This window comes from Chlorocebus sabaeus, chromosome 22 (genome assembly GCF_047675955.1).
Source record: "Chlorocebus sabaeus isolate Y175 chromosome 22, mChlSab1.0.hap1, whole genome shotgun sequence".
NCBI lineage: Eukaryota > Metazoa > Chordata > Mammalia > Primates > Cercopithecidae > Chlorocebus > Chlorocebus sabaeus.
The window spans coordinates 41,565,290-41,586,423 of record NC_132925.1 but is presented as its reverse complement, the minus strand read 5'-3'; the positions used below and the strand labels follow the sequence as shown (position 1 = coordinate 41,586,423).

General features: G+C 38.3%; 1 protein-coding gene across 7 annotated transcripts in view; it reads right to left on the bottom strand.

Moving 5' to 3' along the window:
* Positions 1 to 4,892: 4,892 nt before the first annotated feature.
* The window catches only part of SLC15A2 (solute carrier family 15 member 2), a 52,194-nt gene continuing 35,952 nt past the window's right edge, over positions 4,893 to 21,134 (bottom strand). For 5 of the 7 annotated variants that reach the window (XM_007985631.3, XM_007985632.3, XM_007985635.3 and 2 more), the window contains 7 exons: positions 20,863 to 21,027; positions 20,665 to 20,711; positions 19,081 to 19,191; positions 17,975 to 18,071; positions 8,262 to 8,408; positions 7,231 to 7,335; positions 4,893 to 6,887 (listed from right to left, as the gene is read on the bottom strand). In XM_007985631.3, coding sequence (XP_007983822.1) covers positions 6,711 to 6,887; positions 7,231 to 7,335; positions 8,262 to 8,408; positions 17,975 to 18,071; positions 19,081 to 19,191; positions 20,665 to 20,711; positions 20,863 to 21,027 — 849 coding nt within the window. In that variant the 3' untranslated portion in view covers positions 4,893 to 6,710. The other 2 variants (XM_007985633.3, XM_038003404.2) reach the window with 2 other exon arrangements.

The following is a 21,134-nucleotide window of genomic DNA, read 5'->3' as shown; positions in this document are numbered from 1 at the left end:
AAAAGCAAGTTTGAAAGACTCAATATTGGAAAAGATCTATTCTATAGATGTAATGCAATCCTGACTGCAACAAATCCTGATCTCAACAAATCTGTGTGTATATGTGTTGCGTATATGCAATTTGACTAGGGCCATAGCAAAGATAAGGCTAGATAGGTAGGTAGGGGCCAGGGCAGATAGGGCATTGTTGATCTTATTACAGAGTTGCAAGTTTATCCTTAAAGTAGGGAGCAATGAAGGGTTGTTACACAGATGAGCTATATGATTTACATTTTAAAATATATCACACTGATAACAGTTTTAAGAAAAAATAGATTAAGCCTAAAAGGTTGTTGTAATAATCTAGAGATATAATGGTGATTTTGATAGTGGCAATAGGAAAGGATAGAAGCGGATAGATTTGAAACCTATTTAGTAGGTAGGTTTCAAGACTTGTTACTAGAGTCAATGGATAATGCCTATGTTCCTAATTTGGAAAATCGGTAGACGGTATTGAGTTTTGAATCACATAATCATACCCTTGTGATATTCTCCTGCAGTTCCAGACAGCCCAGAAACAGGAATAGAAATAATATTCAGACAGCCCAGAAACAGGAATAGAAATAATATATAGATTTGTGTAGTGGTACAGATTAGCAGAAATGATGAAAGTCAAGAAAGGGGAACATTTTGAGGTGGTAGCAAACAAAGAGTTAAAATAATGGTGTCCAGGTTAGTTTCAAGACAAATGAAACCATACTGGAATGTAATCTGAGAGAAGTGAGACATGTCAATTGGAGATTACAATAAAAACAAACAGTGAGTTCGATTAAGAGGAAGGAGAAAAGTAAACGTGCAGAAGATAAATATCAGAGAATATTTTTAAAATGGAGATTTGCAGGTAGCTTTTTTCAAGGCATATTTAAGTTTGACATATAGCTTAGTCTGAGGATGATTGTTATCTTAGGTGAAATGGAGGTCATGGAATTTCAAAAGAGGTCAAAGAATTGTGAGTCCTGGATGTTAATGGTTTTTGTCAGTGGATGTGGGAAACACCAAAAGTGATTGTAGAAGATAAGACAGAAAAATATTGAGAGTCAGATACTACAGTTAGAAAAACACAAAGCTTTTGATAGAAAATTTTTGGAAATTGAAAACTTTTGAGCTCATGGATGGCAAGAATTGTGTTTCATTCATCCTTGTCTTTTTTGTTTATCTAAAACATAGCAAGTGCTCAAAAAATATTTGCTAGTTGAACTGACTCCATTGCCTTTTATTCCTCAGAAATGTGTATTTGTCCAGGGTATGCTAGATAGCTATTTCAAATGGAGAGATAGGTGATGAAGAGGTGACCTAAGGACTGAGTGACAATAAGAGTCGACCCAAGATCAGGGGAAAGAATATTCTAGGCAGTGGAAAGATCTTGTCAGGAACAATCTTGGCATGTTTCAGAAGCAAAGATTGCTAGTGTAGTTGTAACTTATTGGTCAAAGGAGAAGAAAATGATCAATGTGGCTGAGTACAGTGGCTCACACCTGTAATCTCAGCATTTTGTGAGGCCGAGGTAGGGGGATCACTTGTGAGTTCGAGACCAGCCTGGGCAACATAGTGAGACCCAGTCTTGACAAAAAATAAAAAACTAGTTGGGCAGGGTGGCACATCCTGTAGTTCCAGCTACTAGGGAGGCTGAGGAGGGAGGATTGCTTGAGCACTGGAGGTTGAGGCTGCAGCGAGCCATGATCACATCACTTCACTCAGCTTGGGTGACAGAGTGAGACCCTGTTTCAAAAAGAGAAAAAAGAAAAAAGACGGAAGGACCATCAAATTGAATTAAATTCTGGAGGAAAAAGGATTCAGGCAAACAAACATAGAAATTACCAGAGCCCAGGTCTACTAACAGGAAAAAGTACTTTCTTTAGGTCAAAGATAAAAATTGTTTTTTATCTAATTATAACACATAGTATGTCATTTATATTAAATTGCATTCTACTGAGTTTCCTCATATTTCATAGGTCACCCATCTCATTGCCTTTGCTGCATCCTCCTCTTCTCCAAGCCTCCAATGTTGGAGGGCCCCAAGCTCACTCATTCCTTGACCATTTCTCTCTCTCTCTCTCTCTCTCTCTCTCTCTCTCTCTCTCTCTCTTAGAGATGGGGTCTCACTCTATGGGCCAGGCTGGAGTGCAGTGGTGTGATCATCACTCACTGTAGCCTCAAACTCCTCGGCTCCAGCAATCCTCCTTACCTCAGCCTTCTGAGTAGCTGGGACTACAGGTGCACACCAGCATACCCGGACCTACATGATCTGATCCCTAGCTTCCTTTGACTGTATATTTTACCTCTTTGCCCCTTATTCTTGTCAAACTGTCCTTCTTGCTCATCATTTCTCTATACACATTCACTTCTTGGGAAATCTCTTCCAGTTTCATGGCTTTAAATACCATATATATGCTGATGATTCTCAAGTTTATGTTTCTAGCTCCAACCTCTTACCTGATCTTCAGACTCATATATGAAACTGATAACTTAATGTCTCTAATGGATATCCATTAGCATGGGTAGAAGCTCAACATATCCAAAACAAAACTCATACCAGAAAACTTTTCTTATCCTAGTCTTTGCTATTTTTAGAAAATTGCATCATGATTCATCCTTACTACTTAGGACCAAATCTAGGAGTGAGTTTTCCTTTTCCTTTCCTTTCCTTTCTCTTTCTCTTTTTCTTTCTTTCTTTCTTTCCTTCCTTCCTTCCTTCCTTCTTTCTTTCTTTTTTTCTTTCTTTCTTTCACTCCCTCCCTCCCTTCTCCCTCCCTCCCTCCCTCCCTCCCTCCCTCCCTCCCTCCCTCCCTTCCTTCCTTCCTTCCTTCCTTCCTTCCTTCCTTCCTTCCTTCCTTCCTTCCTTGCTTCCTTCCTTCCTCTCTGTCTCTCTCTCTCCCTCCTTCTTTCTTTTTGAGACAGGGTCCTATTGTCCAGGCTGGAGTACAGTGGTGTCATCATAGCTCATTGCAGCTTCAAGCACCTGGGCTCAAGGGATTGTTCTGCCTCAGCCTCCTGAGAAGCTGGGGTTACAGGTGCACACCACCACACCTGGCTAATTTTTTTTATTTTTATTTCTTGTAGAGAGGGAGTCTGATTATATTGCCTAGAATGGTCTTGAACTCCCGACTTCAAAGAATCTTCCTGCCTCATCCTTGCAAAGAACTGAGATTGCAGGTGTGAGGCACCACACCTGGCTCTTTTCTTTCTTTTAAATTGTGTATCCAAGCTACACTCTAATATTGTCAGTTCTAGCTTAAAGTTTAATTCCAAGTCAAACTGTTTCTCTCCACTTGCACTACTATCACCTTGTACCAGTCACGACCACCTATTGCCTGAACTATTGCAAAAGCCTCCTAACTGAACTCCTACTTCTTTTCCTTCCTGCCTATAGATAATTTCCCCCTCAGCAGCCAAAGTGATCTTAAATGATCACATTATGTCACTCTCATGTTCTAAGCTTCCAATGGTTTCACATGTCACTTAGAATAACATCGAAATGTCTTACAATGGTGAGTCATATATGTCCATATATAGTCATAGAGTCTTTAATATGCAAATGTTAAGAAAAACTGCATATTGCAGTTTCAGTCAATGACAGACAAAATATGCGATGGTGGTCCCATTAGATTATAATGCTGCATTTATACCTCTTTTCCAATTTGTGTGTCCACATTTTTTCAAAAGAATTATTATGTCATTCACTTTTTAAAAAATTGATACATAATAGATATAGACATTTTCAGAATACATATAATTTGATACATCTATATAATGTGTAAAGTTTTTGTACCTTTTCTATGTTTAGATATGTTTAAATATACAAATACCATTGTGTTACAATTGCCTACAGCATTCAGCACAGTAACACGCTGTGCAGGTTTTTAGCCTAGAAGAAACAGTCTACACCACATAGTTTAGATGTGTAGTAGGCCATACCATAGGTTTGTGTAAGTACACTCTATGATGTTTGCATAATGACAAAATTGCCTAACAATGCATTCCTCAAATGTATCCCTGTCATTAAGTGATAAGTGCTAGAATATAAGCTTACATTATGACGTAGTTTCCAAAAACAACTCATATTACCTTACACTGCATTAACAGAAGTGCATTGTTTGAAGAAAGGCAGGTGCTAGTTCTTCCAGTCAGACTACTTTGGAATGTTATATTTGACTCCAGGTATTTCATATTAAGATATCTTAATATTAATTGCTGTATTTCAGATAAAGAATGTTTTTCAGAAGAGAGAAAGTAGGATGGTAAAAGGACAAATTATGCCTGGTGAGGAACCATTACAGGAACCGAGAATCTTTAACTTGAATACTTGATGATTAGGGAAGAGCCATGAAAGTTCCCCCCAAATAGCTAAACATCTGCCACATGAAAAAGGGGGTAATACTTATTCTTTTTTTTTTTTTTTGAGATGAAGTCTCGCTCTTGTCCCCCAGGCTAGAGTGTAATGGCGCGATCTCAGCTCACTGCAACCTCTGCCTCCCGGGTTCAAGCGATTCTTCTGCCTCAGCCTCCCAAGTAGCTGGGATTACAGGCACCTGCCATCACATCAGGCTAATTTTTGTATTTTTAGTAGAGACGGGGTTTCACTATGTTGGCCAGGCTGGTCTCAAACTCCTGATCTCAGGTGATCTACCTATCTCAGCCTCCCAAAGTGCTGAGATTACAGGCGTGAGCCACCATGCCCGGCCGGGTGTTATACTCTTTCTTATTAGCTACAGGGGAGGAAAAAACAATGGTAGGAGGTTTCAGAGAGGAAGCTCAGCACTTACAAGGAAGAACTGCTCAACAGTTTTTTCCAAACCAGTGTTCTGCAGAATACTGTAACATGTTAATTTAAACAAGGTATCTTATGTCTTTACTGCGGGATATCTCACAGTCTTTAATATGCAAATGTTAAGAAAAGGATACAGTATGCCACATTTCCCAAACTTATTTGTCCATAGACACTTCTATTTACAGAGCTGTGTTAATGTCTCTTGAAACAATGGTCATAGAACAGTTTGGGTTAAAGTTATTTAAAAATGAACAGGCTGTCTTCTAAAGGAGTAGGGTCAGGTTCACATCAATATATCTGGAAAAACTGGTTGGTCTTGCTGCCACTCTTGTACTTCTGAAATGCTTGTCATTAAAACTGAAGTATATAAAGCTTGGGCACTTAGAGCAATTTCTCTTACCTGTTAACAGTAACATTATCTGTTAATATTAACAGGTACCTGTTAACATTAACATTGTTACCTGTTAACATTAACAGTATGACACCCAACACTGTTCTACATGAGAATAATGTTTTAAAACCAATGGAAATGAGACTTTCTAGAACAGTGATTCTGAACTTTTTTCCTAGTAACACACTGCACAGTCATGACATTTCCGTCTGTCCTCTGATTCATTCATTGTGTGTGAGGTAATGTTTCTCAATATTTTTCATGACCACACACATACACAAACAAAACCCTCATGCTCTACCACCCCTACTCCCACAAATTTTGGTAGGAACCTCATATAGGACCATGCCCCTCTATTGACTATTTCCATTTTAGGAGCTCAAACTTAGGCATTAATGTAACTCTTTTTGAATAAAAAGAAAATTTCTAGGCTTCAAGGAAGAAATGGTATTTAAAACATGGGAAAAGTAAATCAGGAAAGCAACATCAAAAAGGGACTACTACTTTGCTATTTTTGAGGCTAAATGGAAACATTAATAAAGGAAGTTGGACTTATAGAAACATTGTTGTTATTGAATATTTGCAGCAATAAGCAAGACAAGGTGTAATAATAAGAAAAAACTGGGTCAGCAAGGTTGATAAAACAAAGTTGCAAATTATAATTATTGTTTCTACAACTGTTCACTGAAGGGCACAGTTCAGTGCCATAGAGGCTAAGAAGAATGTACTCTGTAAAAGAATGACTGGCTCTTCAGGATTTCTATAACTTACACCTGTTCCTGTTCTCCAGAACCATGTTTACTAATGTTTACTGTCTCTAATCTGGTTTCCATGATCTATCCATACTGAGAAAGGAGTGTTTGGATAAGCAAATAAAATACTATCATAATCAGAAAGATATAACTTCTCCTGTGTTTTAATAAAATGACATTCTGCTTCCTACGATTTGTATTGACAAATTTACTAAAGTCTTATCAAACCTAGATAGCTGACAAACCAGGCCCTGGCTGGACCAGATCACATCATACATACCAATTCTTGAGGCACCTGTGAATAGCATAATTACATTGCTTACAAAAAAAAAAAAAAAAAACTAGAAATACCATTCCTTTGTTATTCTGCAATTTTACCTCTAAATCAGTACCTCAAAAATTAGGGCCATCAGTCCTAAATGCCAGTTACCTATAAAGGAATTCCCATAACTTTGCATACCCACAGAGAATGATCTCCATTATACATGTGTATTTTCATGGCCACTTGGAGACACCAGGCCAGCTCCAGCAACACTGCGTAAGTTTTAATGAGTTCATTGATAGACAGGCAGACATAGAATCTCAGGGGCCTTGTTTAAAGATGTCCTGGAAAACCAGTCCTGGAACTTCTGTCATTGCAGAAAGGTGGAGGAGATCAGCTCTGATATGCTGCTATCTCTCTTGTCTAATCCAGTAGAAGAAAAAAAAATGCTTGAAGACAGGGCCAGGAATTGGGGTCAGGACAGAATCCAGGGAGTCATCAGAGTTTTGTCTTCTTGGTCTCTAGGTTGATCATGTTCCCTTGGATGTGAGGAATCTGCTTATCTCCTGGACCCTGCATATCCTCTGTCTTTACAGGAACATAGTAGTAGCCCATGATGGAGAAGATCAGGCAGATCACCAGCAGGAGGCAGGAAAACAAAATAAATTCGGCCCACTGCAGGGGGAAGTAAATATGAAAAGAATATGGAGAAACCTGAAACTAAAGAGATCTTTACAGGATGAGGACTGGGGAGCAGACTGACCTGGGATCACCAGTTCAACCAGACTTTTGCTGGACAAAGACTGGGTTCACTGACCTCTCCTCACATAGGTATATTGTAGTCATTATTGCCACTTACATATATCTGTTTTCCTGGTAAAGGCTGTGTATCTAACCCATTTCATGTCACAGCACTGAGTGGGGAATACAGGAAACAGAGAGATAGGTGGAAAGGGAGAAGAGGAAGCTGGAGGAAAACCTTGAGTAGAAATGAATCCTGCTTCCCTCAGATCCATACCTGTACCAGGCCACTGAACTGTGCCACAACAAGCACGATGATATTCCCAACTGCAATTGTCAATAGCCAAGCTGCCTGCAGTACAGATTTCATGCTAGAGGGAGCCTGGAGATGACACAAATTTGAAAGTAAACAAATTCCCTTCACTGCCCTCATGCTTCATGCATCCAGGAAACTTCTCCCACAAAAACTTTCAAGTTAGAACTTCCCTCATTAAGTTCAGCTATCACATTGATTCAGAGGGTGATAATAATGCAAACAATAAGAATAAGATGAAACTCCTAATTGAATATTTTTAAATTAATTATGTCATTTAATCTTCATTACAACCCTAAGAGATAAGTTCTATTAGTATTCTTACACATTTAAAAAATAGCATTACAGACTGGGCACAGTAGCTCATGCCTGTAATCCTAGCACTTTGGGAAGCCAAGGTGGGCAGATCATCCAAGGTCAGGAGTTAGAGACCAGCCTGGCCAACATGGGGAAACCCTGACTCTACTAAAAATACAAAAATTATCCAGACATGGTGGTGCGCACCTATAATCCCAGCTACTCAGGAGGCCGAGGCAAGAGAATCGCCTGAACCGTGGAGGCAGATGGAGTCTCTCTCTGTCTCTTAGGCTGGAATGCAGTGAGCTGAGATCGCACCACTGCACTCCAGCCTGGGTGACAGAGCGAGACTCCATCTCAGGAAAAAAAAAAAAAGCATTACAGAGAAGAGATAGTAATTTACTTGCTCAAGGTTACACAATAGGTCATGCAGTCAAAATTCGAACATGGGGAGTCTGACTCTGCAGCTCTTCATTTTAATCTTTAATCTCTTTCCTAGAACCCCAAAATCATAGACTCCCATGCTGCACTGTCATGATCTGGGAAGTCAAGATGTTCAGGTCATATATGTTCAGGGTCATAAATAAGGTACCCAAGGCCAAAAGAGATAACATACCTATTTAAGTCAGTGCTAGAATTAAAATTCACCATCCTTCAATCAATGTCTCAATTTCTACCTTCTATTTGCAAAAACTTACCTGAGAATAAGAAAACTCAAGACCTGTGACAGAGAACATGACCTCCCCGGCTGTAACCAGGGCATATTGTGGTAGCTGCCATGCAATGGACATTCTGTTGGCTGGAATGTCTTCAGTCTTCCAGGCCTGAAGACCCTGATTGGTGTTCTTAGTGAGAGAAAGAGAAAATGGACTTGTCAGTAGTCTCAAGTAAATATTCCTAACCACAGCATTCTACAATCTTATATCCATCCTTTGTGTATTTTCATTATTCTGCCACTTTCAGGAAATTGAGCATTTTTACACAATTCCAGCTTTTCAAAACTTCTTTTGGCAATATTATACTCACTTGCCTAGATTCAATCAGATATCATTATTGACAGAGACTTTAAATGAGAGAATATTTTGATATTGCAGTTTGGATTTCCACCATTTTGCCCTATCAGGCATTTTGATCCTGGACAACACTTTAAACCTAAAATGGCATCTGAATTATACAAACAAAGTAAGTTTTCAGAAAGCATTTTCTTGAGAAAAGCTTAATTTCTTATTCCACTTTCTATGTAAGTACAATTAAAGTGCTTTTAACATTTGCTATTTTGATTTTTAATTTACTGAAATTACTTTTATTAGGATGAATTACTCTCTTGATAACACATTGAAGTTTTACTGGTCAATTTTTAAAAATCCATATCAAATGCCACCTACTATTTTGATTTATCTTCATTGGCTTTTTTCTTTTTTGAGACAGGATCTTGCTCTGTCACCCAGGTTGAAGCGCAGCAGCACAATCACAGCTCACTGTAGCCTCAAATTCCTGGGCTCAAGCAATCCTTCTGCCTCAGTCTCCCAAGTAGCTGGGACTACAGGTATGTGCCACCATACCTAGCTAACTTAAAAAGTTGATTTTTTTTTGTAGAGATGGAGTGTCATTATGTTGACCAAGCTAGTCTCGAGCTCCTGGCTTCAAGCAACCCGCCTTCTTTGGCCTCCCAAAGTGCTGGGATTACAGGCATGAGCCACAGTGCCTGGCCCAAGCCATTATTTTTTAACTCAAAATTTACACATTCAAATTTTGTCAAAAAGATGTATTTTTTCTCAATTTCAGAGCCTGCTAGCCTACCAACCAAAAAAAGTACAGGACCAGACGGATTCACAGTTGAATTCTACCAGAGGTACAAGGAAGAGCTGGTACCATTCCTTCTGAAATGACTCCAATCAATAGAAAAAGAGAGAATCCTCCCTAACTCATTTTATGAGGTCAACATCATCCTGATACCAAAGCCTGGCAGAGACTCAACAAAAAAAGAGAATTTTAGACCAATATCCCTGATGAACATCAATGCAAAAATCCTCAGTAAAATACAGGCAAACCGAATCCAGCAGTACATCAAAAAGCTTATACACCATGATCACGTGGGCTTCATCCCTGAGGTGCAAGGCTGGTTCAACATACACATATCAATAAACGTAATCCAGCATATAGACAGAACCAAAGACAAAAACCACATGATTATCTCAATAGATGTAGAAAAGGCTTTTGACAAAATTCAACAGCCCTTCATGCTAAAAATTCTCAATAAATTCTGTATTGATGGAACGTATCTCAAAATACTAAGAGCTATTTATGACAAACCCACAGCCAATATCATACTGAATGGGCAAAAACTGGAAGCATTCCCCTTAAAAACTGGCACAAGACAGGGATGCCCTCTCTCACCACTCCTATTCAACATAGTGTTGGAAGTTCTGGCCAGGGCAATCAGGCCTGAAATAAATAAATAAAGGGTATTCAATTAGGAAAAGAAGAAGTCAGATTGTCCCTGTTTGTAGATGACATGATTGTATATTTAGAAAACCCCATCATCTCAGTCCAAAATCTCCTCTAGCTGATAAGCAACTTCAGCAAAGTCTCAGGATACAAAATCAATGTGCAAAACTCACAGGCATTCTTACACACCAATAATAGACAAACAGAGAGCCAAATCATGAATGAACTCCCATTCACAATTGCTTCAAAGAGAATAAAATCCCTAGGAATTCAACTTACAAGGGATGTGAAGGACCTCTTCAAGGAGAGCTACAAACCACTGCTCAGTGAAATAAAAGAGGATGCAAACAAATGGAAGAACATTCCATGCTCATGGATAGGAAGAATCAATATCGTGAAAATGGCCATACTGCCCAAGGTAATTTATAGATTCAATGCCATCCCCATTAAGCTACCAATGACTTTCTTCACAGAATTGGAAAAAACTACTTTAAAGTTCATATGGAACCAAAAAAGAGCCTGCATTACCAAGACAATCCTAAGTTAAAAGAACAAAGCTGGAGGTATCACGCTAACTGACTTCAAACTATATTACAAAGCTAGAGTAACCAAAACAGTATGATACTGGTACCAAAACAGTGATATAGACCAATGGAAAAGAACAGAGCCCTCAGTAATAATACCACACATCTACAACCATCTGATCTTTGACAAATCTGACAAAAACAAGCAATAGGGAAAGGATTCCCTATTTAATACATGGTGCTGGGAAAACTGGCTAGCCATAAGTAGAAAGCTGAAACTGGATCCTTTCTTTACTCCTTATACAAAAATTAATTCAAGATGGATGAGAGACTAAAATGTTAGACCTAAAACCATAAAAACCCTAGAAGAAAACCTAGGCAATACCATTCAGGACATAGGTGTGGGCAAGGGCTTCATGTCTAAAACACCAAAAGCAATAGGGCTTCATGTCTAAAACACCAAAAGCAATGGCAACAAAAGCCAAAATTGACAAATGGGATCTAATTAAACTAAAGAGCTTCTGCACAGCAAAAGAAACTACCATCAGAGTGAACAGGCAACCTAAGAATGGGAGAATATTTTTGCAATCTACTCATCTGACAAAGGGCTAATATCCAGAACCTACAAAGAACTCAAACAAATTTACAAGAAAAAAGCAAACAACTCCATCAAACAGTGGGCAAAGGATATGAACAGACACTTCTCAAAAGAAGACATTTCTGCAGCCAATAGACACATTAAAAAATGCTCATCATCACTAGTCATCAGAGAAATGCAAATCAAAACCACAATGAGATACTATCTTACACCAGTTAGAATGGCAATCATTAAAAAGTCAGGAAACAATAGGTGCTGGAGAAGATGTGGAGAAATAGGAACACTTTTACACTGTTGGTGGGACTGTAAACTAGTTCAACCATTGTGGAAGACAGTGTGGTGATTCCTCAAGGATCTAGAACTAGAAATACCATTTGACCCAGCCATCCCCTTGCTGGGTATATACCCAAAGGATTATAAATCATGCTGCTATAAAGACACATGCACATGTATGTTTACTACAACACTATTCACAATAGCAAAGACTTGGAACCAACCCAAATGTCCATCAGTGACAGACTGGATTAAGAAAATGTGGCACATATACACCATGGAATACTATGCGGCCATAAAAAGGATGAGTTCATGTCTTTTGTAGGGACATGGATGCAGCTGGAAACCATCATTCTCAGCCAACTATTGTAAGAACAGAAAACCAAACACCGCATGTTCTCACTCATAGATGGGAATTGAACAACGAGATCACTTGGACACAGGAAGGGGAACATCACACACCAGGGCCTGTTGTGAGGTGGGGGAAGAGGGGAGGGATAGCATTGGGAGATATACCTAATGTAAATGACTAGTTAATGGGTGCAGCACACCAACACAGCACATGTATACATATGTAACAACCCTGCACGTTGTGCACATGTACCCTAGAACATAAAGTATAATAATTAAAAAAAAGATGCATTTTTTCTGTAAAATTTTGGTTCAAAAGAGATTTTTTTCAGGGTGAAGTTTTTGTTAATATTACCAAATATATGTGATTCCACAATCAACTTTTGTTTCTTTGGTGTAAAAGTACTTTATTTATGTTTTTAGCTATGGTTGGTTTTATGTAGATTATATCTACTAATATCTTTTATTACAAATGAAATAACATTTTGAAAATTATATGTATATTTATTGAAGGGGCTCAAAAAGAAAACAGAAGAAAAAATTATATATATGTATTAGTCCTTTTTCACACTGCTCTAAAGTACTGCCTAATGCTGGGTAATTTATAAAGGAAAGAGGTTTAATTGACGCACAATTCCACATGACTGGGGAGGCCTCAGGAAACGTACAATCATGGCAGAAGGTGAAGGGGAAGCAAGCTTGGACCTTCTCATATGGTGGCAGGAGAGAGAAGAGTGAGGAGCAAAGGGGGAAGAGCTCCTTATAAAACCATCATATCTCATAAGAAGTAGCTCACTATCATAAGAACAGGATTGGGGAAAGGCCTCCAAGATCCAATCACCTCCCACCAAGTCTCTCCCTAGACATGTGGGGATTATGGGGATTATAATTCAAGATGAGATTTGGGTGGGGACACAAAACCTAACCATATGAATATATTTCTTGAAGTAAAACTGTTATCAGGAATTAGGTGTGATATCCAGATACATGAGACAAAACAGCATAGTTAAAATATCATGGTCAAAAGTCCTTCAGGTGAAAAGTCTTTGACATCTAAATGCCCTTAATCCTCTGAATCAAATGGTCATTAGGCCTAAAATAGTAAGATAAGGGAATCTTCTTTTCCTTTAGTTGACAGTGTAAATAATACCTAGGCATCTGTTTGTGTTTTCTCAGCATAAGAAGAGACTATGGCCAGAGCTTCTAAATCAAAGTCAGATACTTACATGCTCATAGGCAGGTAATTAAGTAAATGAAAGAGGCTGCAAGGAAATGATGAGGCCTATGATGAACTGGACAGCACAGGTCCCATCTAAAGGGCACAGCCACTACAGCACCAGACAGTTGACACAGTAATAGCTGTTAGGAAATCTTCTGATTTTTTTATTCCCAAGAAATGTTAGTAATACAACTTCTTAGGTGTAATCTCTTGAATTTATTGGCAATTAATTCTTTTGTTATTTTTGTCAATACTGTGCAGGCCAAACAAGACAGGACTATGAAAGAAATTGGGCCTCCAGACCCACAATTTATGGCCTCTACTGTAGATGCTCATTAGATCCTGGTATTCAGAAACAATACATATGGCCTCTATCTTGAGTGGCATATGAGAGACAGAAGAAACAGAAAATGGAATAACACCAGGAACACAAGCATTATGGGCTGAATCATGTCCCCCAAAACTCATATGTTGAAGTCCTAAAACCAGGTACCTCAGAATATAAACTTATTGGGAAACAGGTTTGTTATATATGTAATTAGTAATGTTGAAATAAGGTCATTAGGGGGGGTCTAATCCAATGACAGTTATCCTTATTAAAACAGGGGTAAATTTGGACACAGTCGGATACATAGGAAGAACACCATGTGAATATTAGGATGATTCTTCTATACACCAAGGAATACCAAATATTTCCAGCAAATTGCCAGAAGCCATGGCAGAAGCATGGAACAGATTATTCACAGCCGTCAGAAGGAACCAGTCCTACCAATACCTTCATCTCAGACTTCTAGTCACCATAATTGTGAGACAATGCATTTCTATCCCATAAGCCACTCAGCTTGTAGTGCTTTGTTAAAGCAGCCCTAGAAAATTAATAGAATTATAGCCAGGCACAGTGGTTAATGCCTGTAATCCAAGCACTTGGATTGAGGTTGAGGTAGAAGAATCGCTTGAGTCCAGGAGTTAAAGACCAGCTTGGTCAACATAGTGAGACCTCTTCTCTTTAAAAAAAAAAAAAAATTTTTTTTTAATTAGTTCATCAGGGTAGGACATGTCAGTAGTCCCAGCTACTTGAAAGGCTGAGACAGAAGGATCACTTGAGCACAGGAGTTTCAGGCTACGGTGAACTATGATTGCAGCACTGCACTGCATCATGGGCAACAAGGTGAGACTCTATTTCTAAAAGAGAAGAAGAAAGAAGGAGGAGAAGAAGGTGGAGGAGGAGGTTAATAGAATTAGGTTGGTTTAATATCTGAAAATCAATTGTTGTGATACACTGTATCAGTAAAATAAGGGACAAAAACACATTACCATCTCAATAAATGCAGGAAAAGCATTTATAAAATTCAACTCCTGTTCATGGTAAAACAAACAAACAGAAAACTCTCCAACAAACTAGGAATAGAAAGGAACTTTCTCAGTCTGACAGAGTATCTATGAAAAATCCACAGGTTACACACTTAATGATAAAAGACTGAATGCTCTCCCCCTAAAAGTATTTCTGCTTTCACCACTTCTATTCAATATTGTACTAGAGGTTCCTGTCATAGCAACTGACAAGGAAAAGAAATAAAAAGCATCCAGATTGAAAATGAAAAAGTAAAGCTATCTCTATTTGCTGATGATATGATTTTTTATGTAGAAGGCCTAAGGGATCCACTAAAAAAACCCATTAGCACTAATAAATAAGTTCAGCAAGATTGCACAATGCAAAATCAATATACAAAAGTCAACTGTATTTCTGTAATTTGCAATGAAAAATTTGAAAATGAAATTAATAAAAGGATTCCATTAACCACAGCTTCAAAATGAATAAAGTAAGTAGGAATAAATTTAACAAAATAAATGTAAAATGTATACTCTGAAAATAACTTGTTCTGTGCATAGCGGTTCATGCCTATAATCTCAGCTACTCAGGAGAATGAGGAGAGAGGATCACTTGAGGCCAGAAGTTAAAGACCAGCCTGGGCAACATAGCAAGACCCTGTCTCTAAAAAGGAACCTTAGTCTGGGCATGACGGCTCACACCTGTAATCCTAGCACTTTGGAAAGCCAAGGCAAGAGGATTACTTGAGGCCAGGAGTTTGAGATCAGCATGGTCAACATAGCAAGACCCCAGTCTCTACAAAAAAATAAAAAATTAACCAGGAGCAGTGGTACATGCCTGTAGTCCTAGCTACTCAGGAGGCTGAGGCAGGAGTGTCATTTGAGCCCAGGAGTTCAAGGCTACAGTGAGCTATGATGGTGCCACTGTGCTCCAGCCTAGGCCACAGAATGAGACCTCATGTCTAAATAAAATAAACTACAAAAAATTGTTGAAAAAAAATAAAGAAGACCTAAATAAATAGAAAGACATCTCATGTTCACTGACCAGAAGACTTAATATTGTTAATATGGCAATACTATTCCCTAAAATGATCTTCAGACTCAGTGAAATCCCTATCAAAATCCCAGCTGGCTTCTGATCTTATGATGATCCTAAAATTCATATGAAAATTCATGGGACCCACAATGGGCAGATCAGTCTTAAAAAAAGAAGAAGGCTGGAGACTCATACTCTCTGAATTCAAATCTTACTATAAAGCAACAGTAATTAAGACAGTATGGTACTGGCACAAGGATAAACATACAGATCAATGGAATGAAATTGAGAGTCCAGAAAAATGGCCTTACATTTATGATCAATTGAATTTTGACACAAATATCAAGACCATTTAATATGGGAAGAATAGTCTTTTCCAGAAATTGCCCTGGGACAACTAGATATACACATACAAAAGAATGAGACTGGACCCCCTACCTTGATTAACTATAAAACTCTTAGAAGAAAACATAGGCACAGATTCTTTGGATTAGGTATGGCATCAAACACACAATCAACCGAAGAAAAAATAAATTGAACTTCATCATAATTAAAAATTTTTCTACTTCAACAGATACCATCAAGAAAGTTAAAAGACAACCTATTGAATGTGAGATTTTGCAAATTATATATGATAACAGATATATCTAAAAATATATAATGAATGCTTACAACTAATAAATATACAAATACCCCAATTAGAAATTAGGCAGAGGATCTGAAGAGATACTTCTTCAAAGAAAATACACAAATGACTAATAAAGACAAGAAAAAATGCTCCAAATCTTTAGCCATCAGGGGAATGGCAATGAAAACCACAATGAGATGCCATTTCACATCCACAGTGGCTATAATAAAAGAGTGGCTATAATAAAATGAGTGGCTATAATAAAAAGACAGAAAACAAGTGTTGGTGAAGATGTAGAAAAACTGCAACTCATACACGTGATTGGTGGAAATGTAAACAGTGCAGTCACTTTGGAAAAGTTCACAAATGGTTAAACATAGAGTCACCATGTGAGCCAGCAATTCCACTGCTAGTTACCTATCCAAAAGAAATGAAAACATATGTCCACATAAAAACTTGTACGTGAATGTTCATAACAGCATTATTCCCAAGAGTCAAAAAGTAGAAACAATTCAAATGTACATCAATTGATAAATAAATAAAATGTATTATATCCATGCAATGGAATATTACCCGTCAATAAAAAGAAATGAAACACTGACACATGCTACAACATGGAAGAGCCTTGAAAAACATGCTAAGTGAAAGAAGCCAGACACAAAATAGCACATATTGTATGATTCCATTTACATGACATGTCCAGAATAGAAGAATTTATAGACAAAGTAGACTAGTGGTTTAAGAGGAAATGGGGAATGGCTGCTAATGGGTACGTTATTTTTTGAGAGGGGTGACAAAAAGTGTTCCTAAATGGCACAAATCTGTGAATATAGTAAAAACCATTGACTATATATTATTGGATATATATTCCTTCTATATAATGAATACTTATTAACATATATTGACTATACTAATATATTTAAAATCATTGGATACTTTAAGTGGGTGAATTTTATGGTATATGAATTATATCTCAATAAAACTGTTATAAAAATGGCACACCAAAGGGATCAAGTTAATTAAATTAATTAATTAGTAAAATAAATAGAACTTTTTAGATTGGGTTCTCATCAAACCTCCAGAAATGTTCTCTCTTTTTCTTATTCACTATCTTTTAGTCTTTAATACAGTGTGAATAGTAATGAAATAACAAAATTAAAGTCAAGATTGACATCAAAATTAAAATCAGAGGTACCCTGCCCTGACTGCTAGGACAACTGTTTTTGACAGACCACAATTAACTGATCCCCAAACTTTGTGTAGAGATTGACATTACTATCAGTTTCAGCATTTCGGACTGTGACATGTTAGCAGATCAAATTTCCAGAGAGTGAGAAGATCTGCATATGAAGCTGGTCAAGAAGACATGAATACTTTTTCATAAATCACTGTTGTTTGCTTGGAGACATAATGAGACTGGAGCAGGCCGTGGCATCTCACAGTGATGGCTCAAGATAAATTATGTCTCTCCTTCCCCAAGACCCTTTGCTTATTGTTGATGTTATCTCTTAACATCCTCTACAGAGACAGTGGGCTTTCTAAACTCATGTAGAGCCAGGTGCGGTGACTCATGCTTGCAATCCCAGCACTTTGGGAGGCTGAGGCAGGTGGATTACCTGAGGTCAGGAGTTCGAGACCAGCCTGGCCAACATGGCAAAACCCCATCTCTACTAAAAATACAAAAATTAGCTGGGCGTAGTCGTGGGTGCCTGTAATCCCAGCTACTCGGGAGGCTGAGGCAGGAGAATCACTTGAACCCAGGAGGCAGAGGTTGTAGTGAGCCGAGATCATGCCACTGCACGCCAGCCTGGGCGACAAGAGTGAAACTCCGTCTAAAAAAAATAAAAATAAAAATAAATAAAGTCACTGTAGAACCTGTCATCTTACACTAGAAATAAATATATTTGTCTGCTTTGCCACAGAGTCTTCTCTTTCATTTTCTGCCTAGAGGATCCCAGGATATATATATGGAGAGAGGGTGAGGAGGTGGCTGTGAGCTACTTACATTAGTAATAACAAACAGATATGCTGCACCAAAGTCTAGTAGACCCAAATTCAGAGAAAAGTTCTTATCTTCTGTTCTACAATGCACTGCAGGGTATCTGGAACAGGATGAATTTAGGTTAGAATAAATATCACAGCTTAGAAAAGCATTCACATCTCCAGGTGAAAATGATCTCATCTCTCTACTGATGGTGAGGAAAGCAGTGAAGCTACTAATTATCTTTGAAGAGAAATGTTTCTTGGAGTGGGTTATTTTCATGCCAGGCTTCTGTCCCTGATTTGAGCTCTTTATTGCCTGTCAGGTATTTTCTAAAATATTCAACCTAAATAAAGTAGTTACAAATCATATTCTTTTGTGAACTTAAGTACCATGTGAACTTTCCTCATGCAAATCTTATGACCTAGTAGAACAGGCTATAACAGTGAACCTGAGAAGATAAGCTCTAAGTAATGAAGTGCCAATTCAAGGTACCAAAGTACATTCTTCAGTAGAAATGGAAACCAATAATAAACTTTGAGAAACTCACAGAGATGGACTGTGTTAACTATACAGAGATGGGCTGTGTTAACTATATAGTGTGGTCTTCACAGCAATCGTGATCTCAACATATCTGTGCAGAAAAAAAGTGAGACTGAGGGAAGGAAGCAAGAGTTGGAAAAGATCAGGAGTGCTTCTACACTCAAAATTAGCCCACATGCAGGCCGGGCGTGATGGCTCACGGCTGTAATCCCAGCACTTTGGGAGGCCGAGACGGTCAGATCACGAGGTCAGGAGATCGAGACCATCCTGGCTAACACAGTGAAACCCCATCTCTACTAAAAATACAAAAATTAGCCAGACGCAATGGTGGGCGCCTGTAGTCCCAGCTACACGGGAGGCTGAGGCAGGAGAATGGCATGAACCCGGGAGGCGGACCTTGCAATGAGTGGAGATTGCGCCACTGCATCCCAGCCTGAGCGACAGAGTGAGACTCCGTCTCAAAACAAAAACAAAAACAAAAACAAAACTAGCCCACATGCACCTAAATTCCCCACCTATATATAAAGATAGCACTCAAAAAACAATTATTGACAAAAGTAAAATGTCCACAGGGGCAATGTACTTACTCTCCTCTTTGCACCGTTCTATAAGCAGACACACCATAGTCTTCACCAACATTGAGAGAGGTATCTTTACTCAGGGAGATGTTGACACCTTTATGCAAAGTGTTAACAAACCTGAGGGCAAAGATATTATTTATATATCAAACAAACAGGAACACCTGACTAAAGAGGGTAGGGACCTTTTATGTTTTGGGTATAACTATATCCCCAGTGCCTAAGTGCCTAGAATAGTGGCTGGCACATAAAAGGTACATAATGTATATTGTTAACTAGACAAATGAATGATCCCATATGTAAAAAGTAATCCATAGTCTTAGCTGTCCCTAACTTTCTTTTTCTTGTACTTTTATCTCTCACATCCTCACCAGACCTCTAGCTAGATGGACACTATCATGATCATTCATGGCAATCTGAGTTTCCTCACTAATCCAACTTAGGTCTATCTAATTTATTTCCCTTATAATGGTGGAATGTATCAACTGAGACTTTACTAAGAAAAATAAGATAATTATGCATAAAGAAATGATAGTATTTACATAAAACTCATATCTTAACCTCTTATAAATTAAGCCCAATGTGACTTATGCAAAACTCAGACTTCCAGCCCAGAGTAGGTTGCTATAATTGTTTTGGAGTCTGCAGAAACTTTGGACCCTTCCAGAACCATCTTTCTGTTTTTCTGAACCTGGCACCTAGATTGTCCTCTCAGGATGGGTTTTTGGTACATTTCTGTTTTGATAGTTTTTGATTTGGTCTCTGGCCCCAGGAATAAGAAGGACAGTTCCCTCTAGAGTCCTGAATATTGATTCCTAGATCTAGATCATTCTACACTGACCTAGAAAATGCCCCTCTGGAGGTCCATTTGTCTTATTTTGAGCTGTTTACTTTTTTTGAAGCATACTCAAAAGCAAGTTATTATGACTGTCCTACCCTTCAGTGAAACCCAGACTTTTCACTAAAAGTTCTCCTGTAAAATGCTATTATCAACAGCAACCACTTGACTTTGGTGGCCATAGACCTGTGTATCTGTCCATTTCATATCTAATACTGGCCACAGAGAACACATGTCCTCTTGGGTACTCCATCTCTGTAACTGTCCCTCACCGTTTGACAACACCCTTCAGCCTTACCTGGATTCAAAACTAAGTCTTTTGACTCCAAATGTGTACTATACCATGATGCCTCTTTAGGCTTATAATAAAAACTATACTTTAAGAGATATATATTCAACTATCAAAAAGGAAGGGAGGATTATTTTCTCACTTCCAAATTTCTCTCTGACGATCACAAAGAGAAAAGTACTCAGTTATTTTCCTGAAAGCAAGATAAACAGATAAAATTCAGCAGAAAGAATTTATGCCCCAGACTACAGGGGGCATACACAGATAGGGTCATCTTTGAATCCCACATGAGAAAAGAAGCCTATCTGCTTCTCATTGTCCTAGAAAATCCCTTTTGACACCAGTGCCCCTGGCACTCTAGGAGAGGGAATTCCTGTTCAGAACAAGTAGAATGAAGCCCCAAAGATTAGAAGAGATCCAAGATTCAAGAAAACAGAGTGGCTTGGAATCTCTTTGACATTCAAACCTCACAGTTGTCATCCCATTGGTTGTTTTGCTTTCTGTATCCTTTACCTACAACAGAGGAAAGTAAAAATCAGTAACAGCTGATGAAATAAGACCTATACTCAGAAAATTTGATCAGGCAGATCCTTGGTAAGCGTTGATAAGACAGTCATATTACTTTGAGATGACAACTTAAAACACAGGCAATCCCTCAACTTACCATCATGCTGGAGATACTGTTCCCATCTTCACGAATGACAAGACTGTACCAGTTCTTCTCCTGCACAGAATGCTCAGTGTAGAGAGACAAATTGTGATATTTCAGGTGGAAGTGAAAATTCTGGCTTTTTGTTTTCAGGTGCAGTTTGGAATACTGTGGTGTTTTCTGTAAAATGAAGAACATAAATTGAAGGTCACATATACCTTCTACTCCATATTGGACATTACAATATTGTAGCATCTCAGAGTAGGTGACCTCATGAAACATTTTCA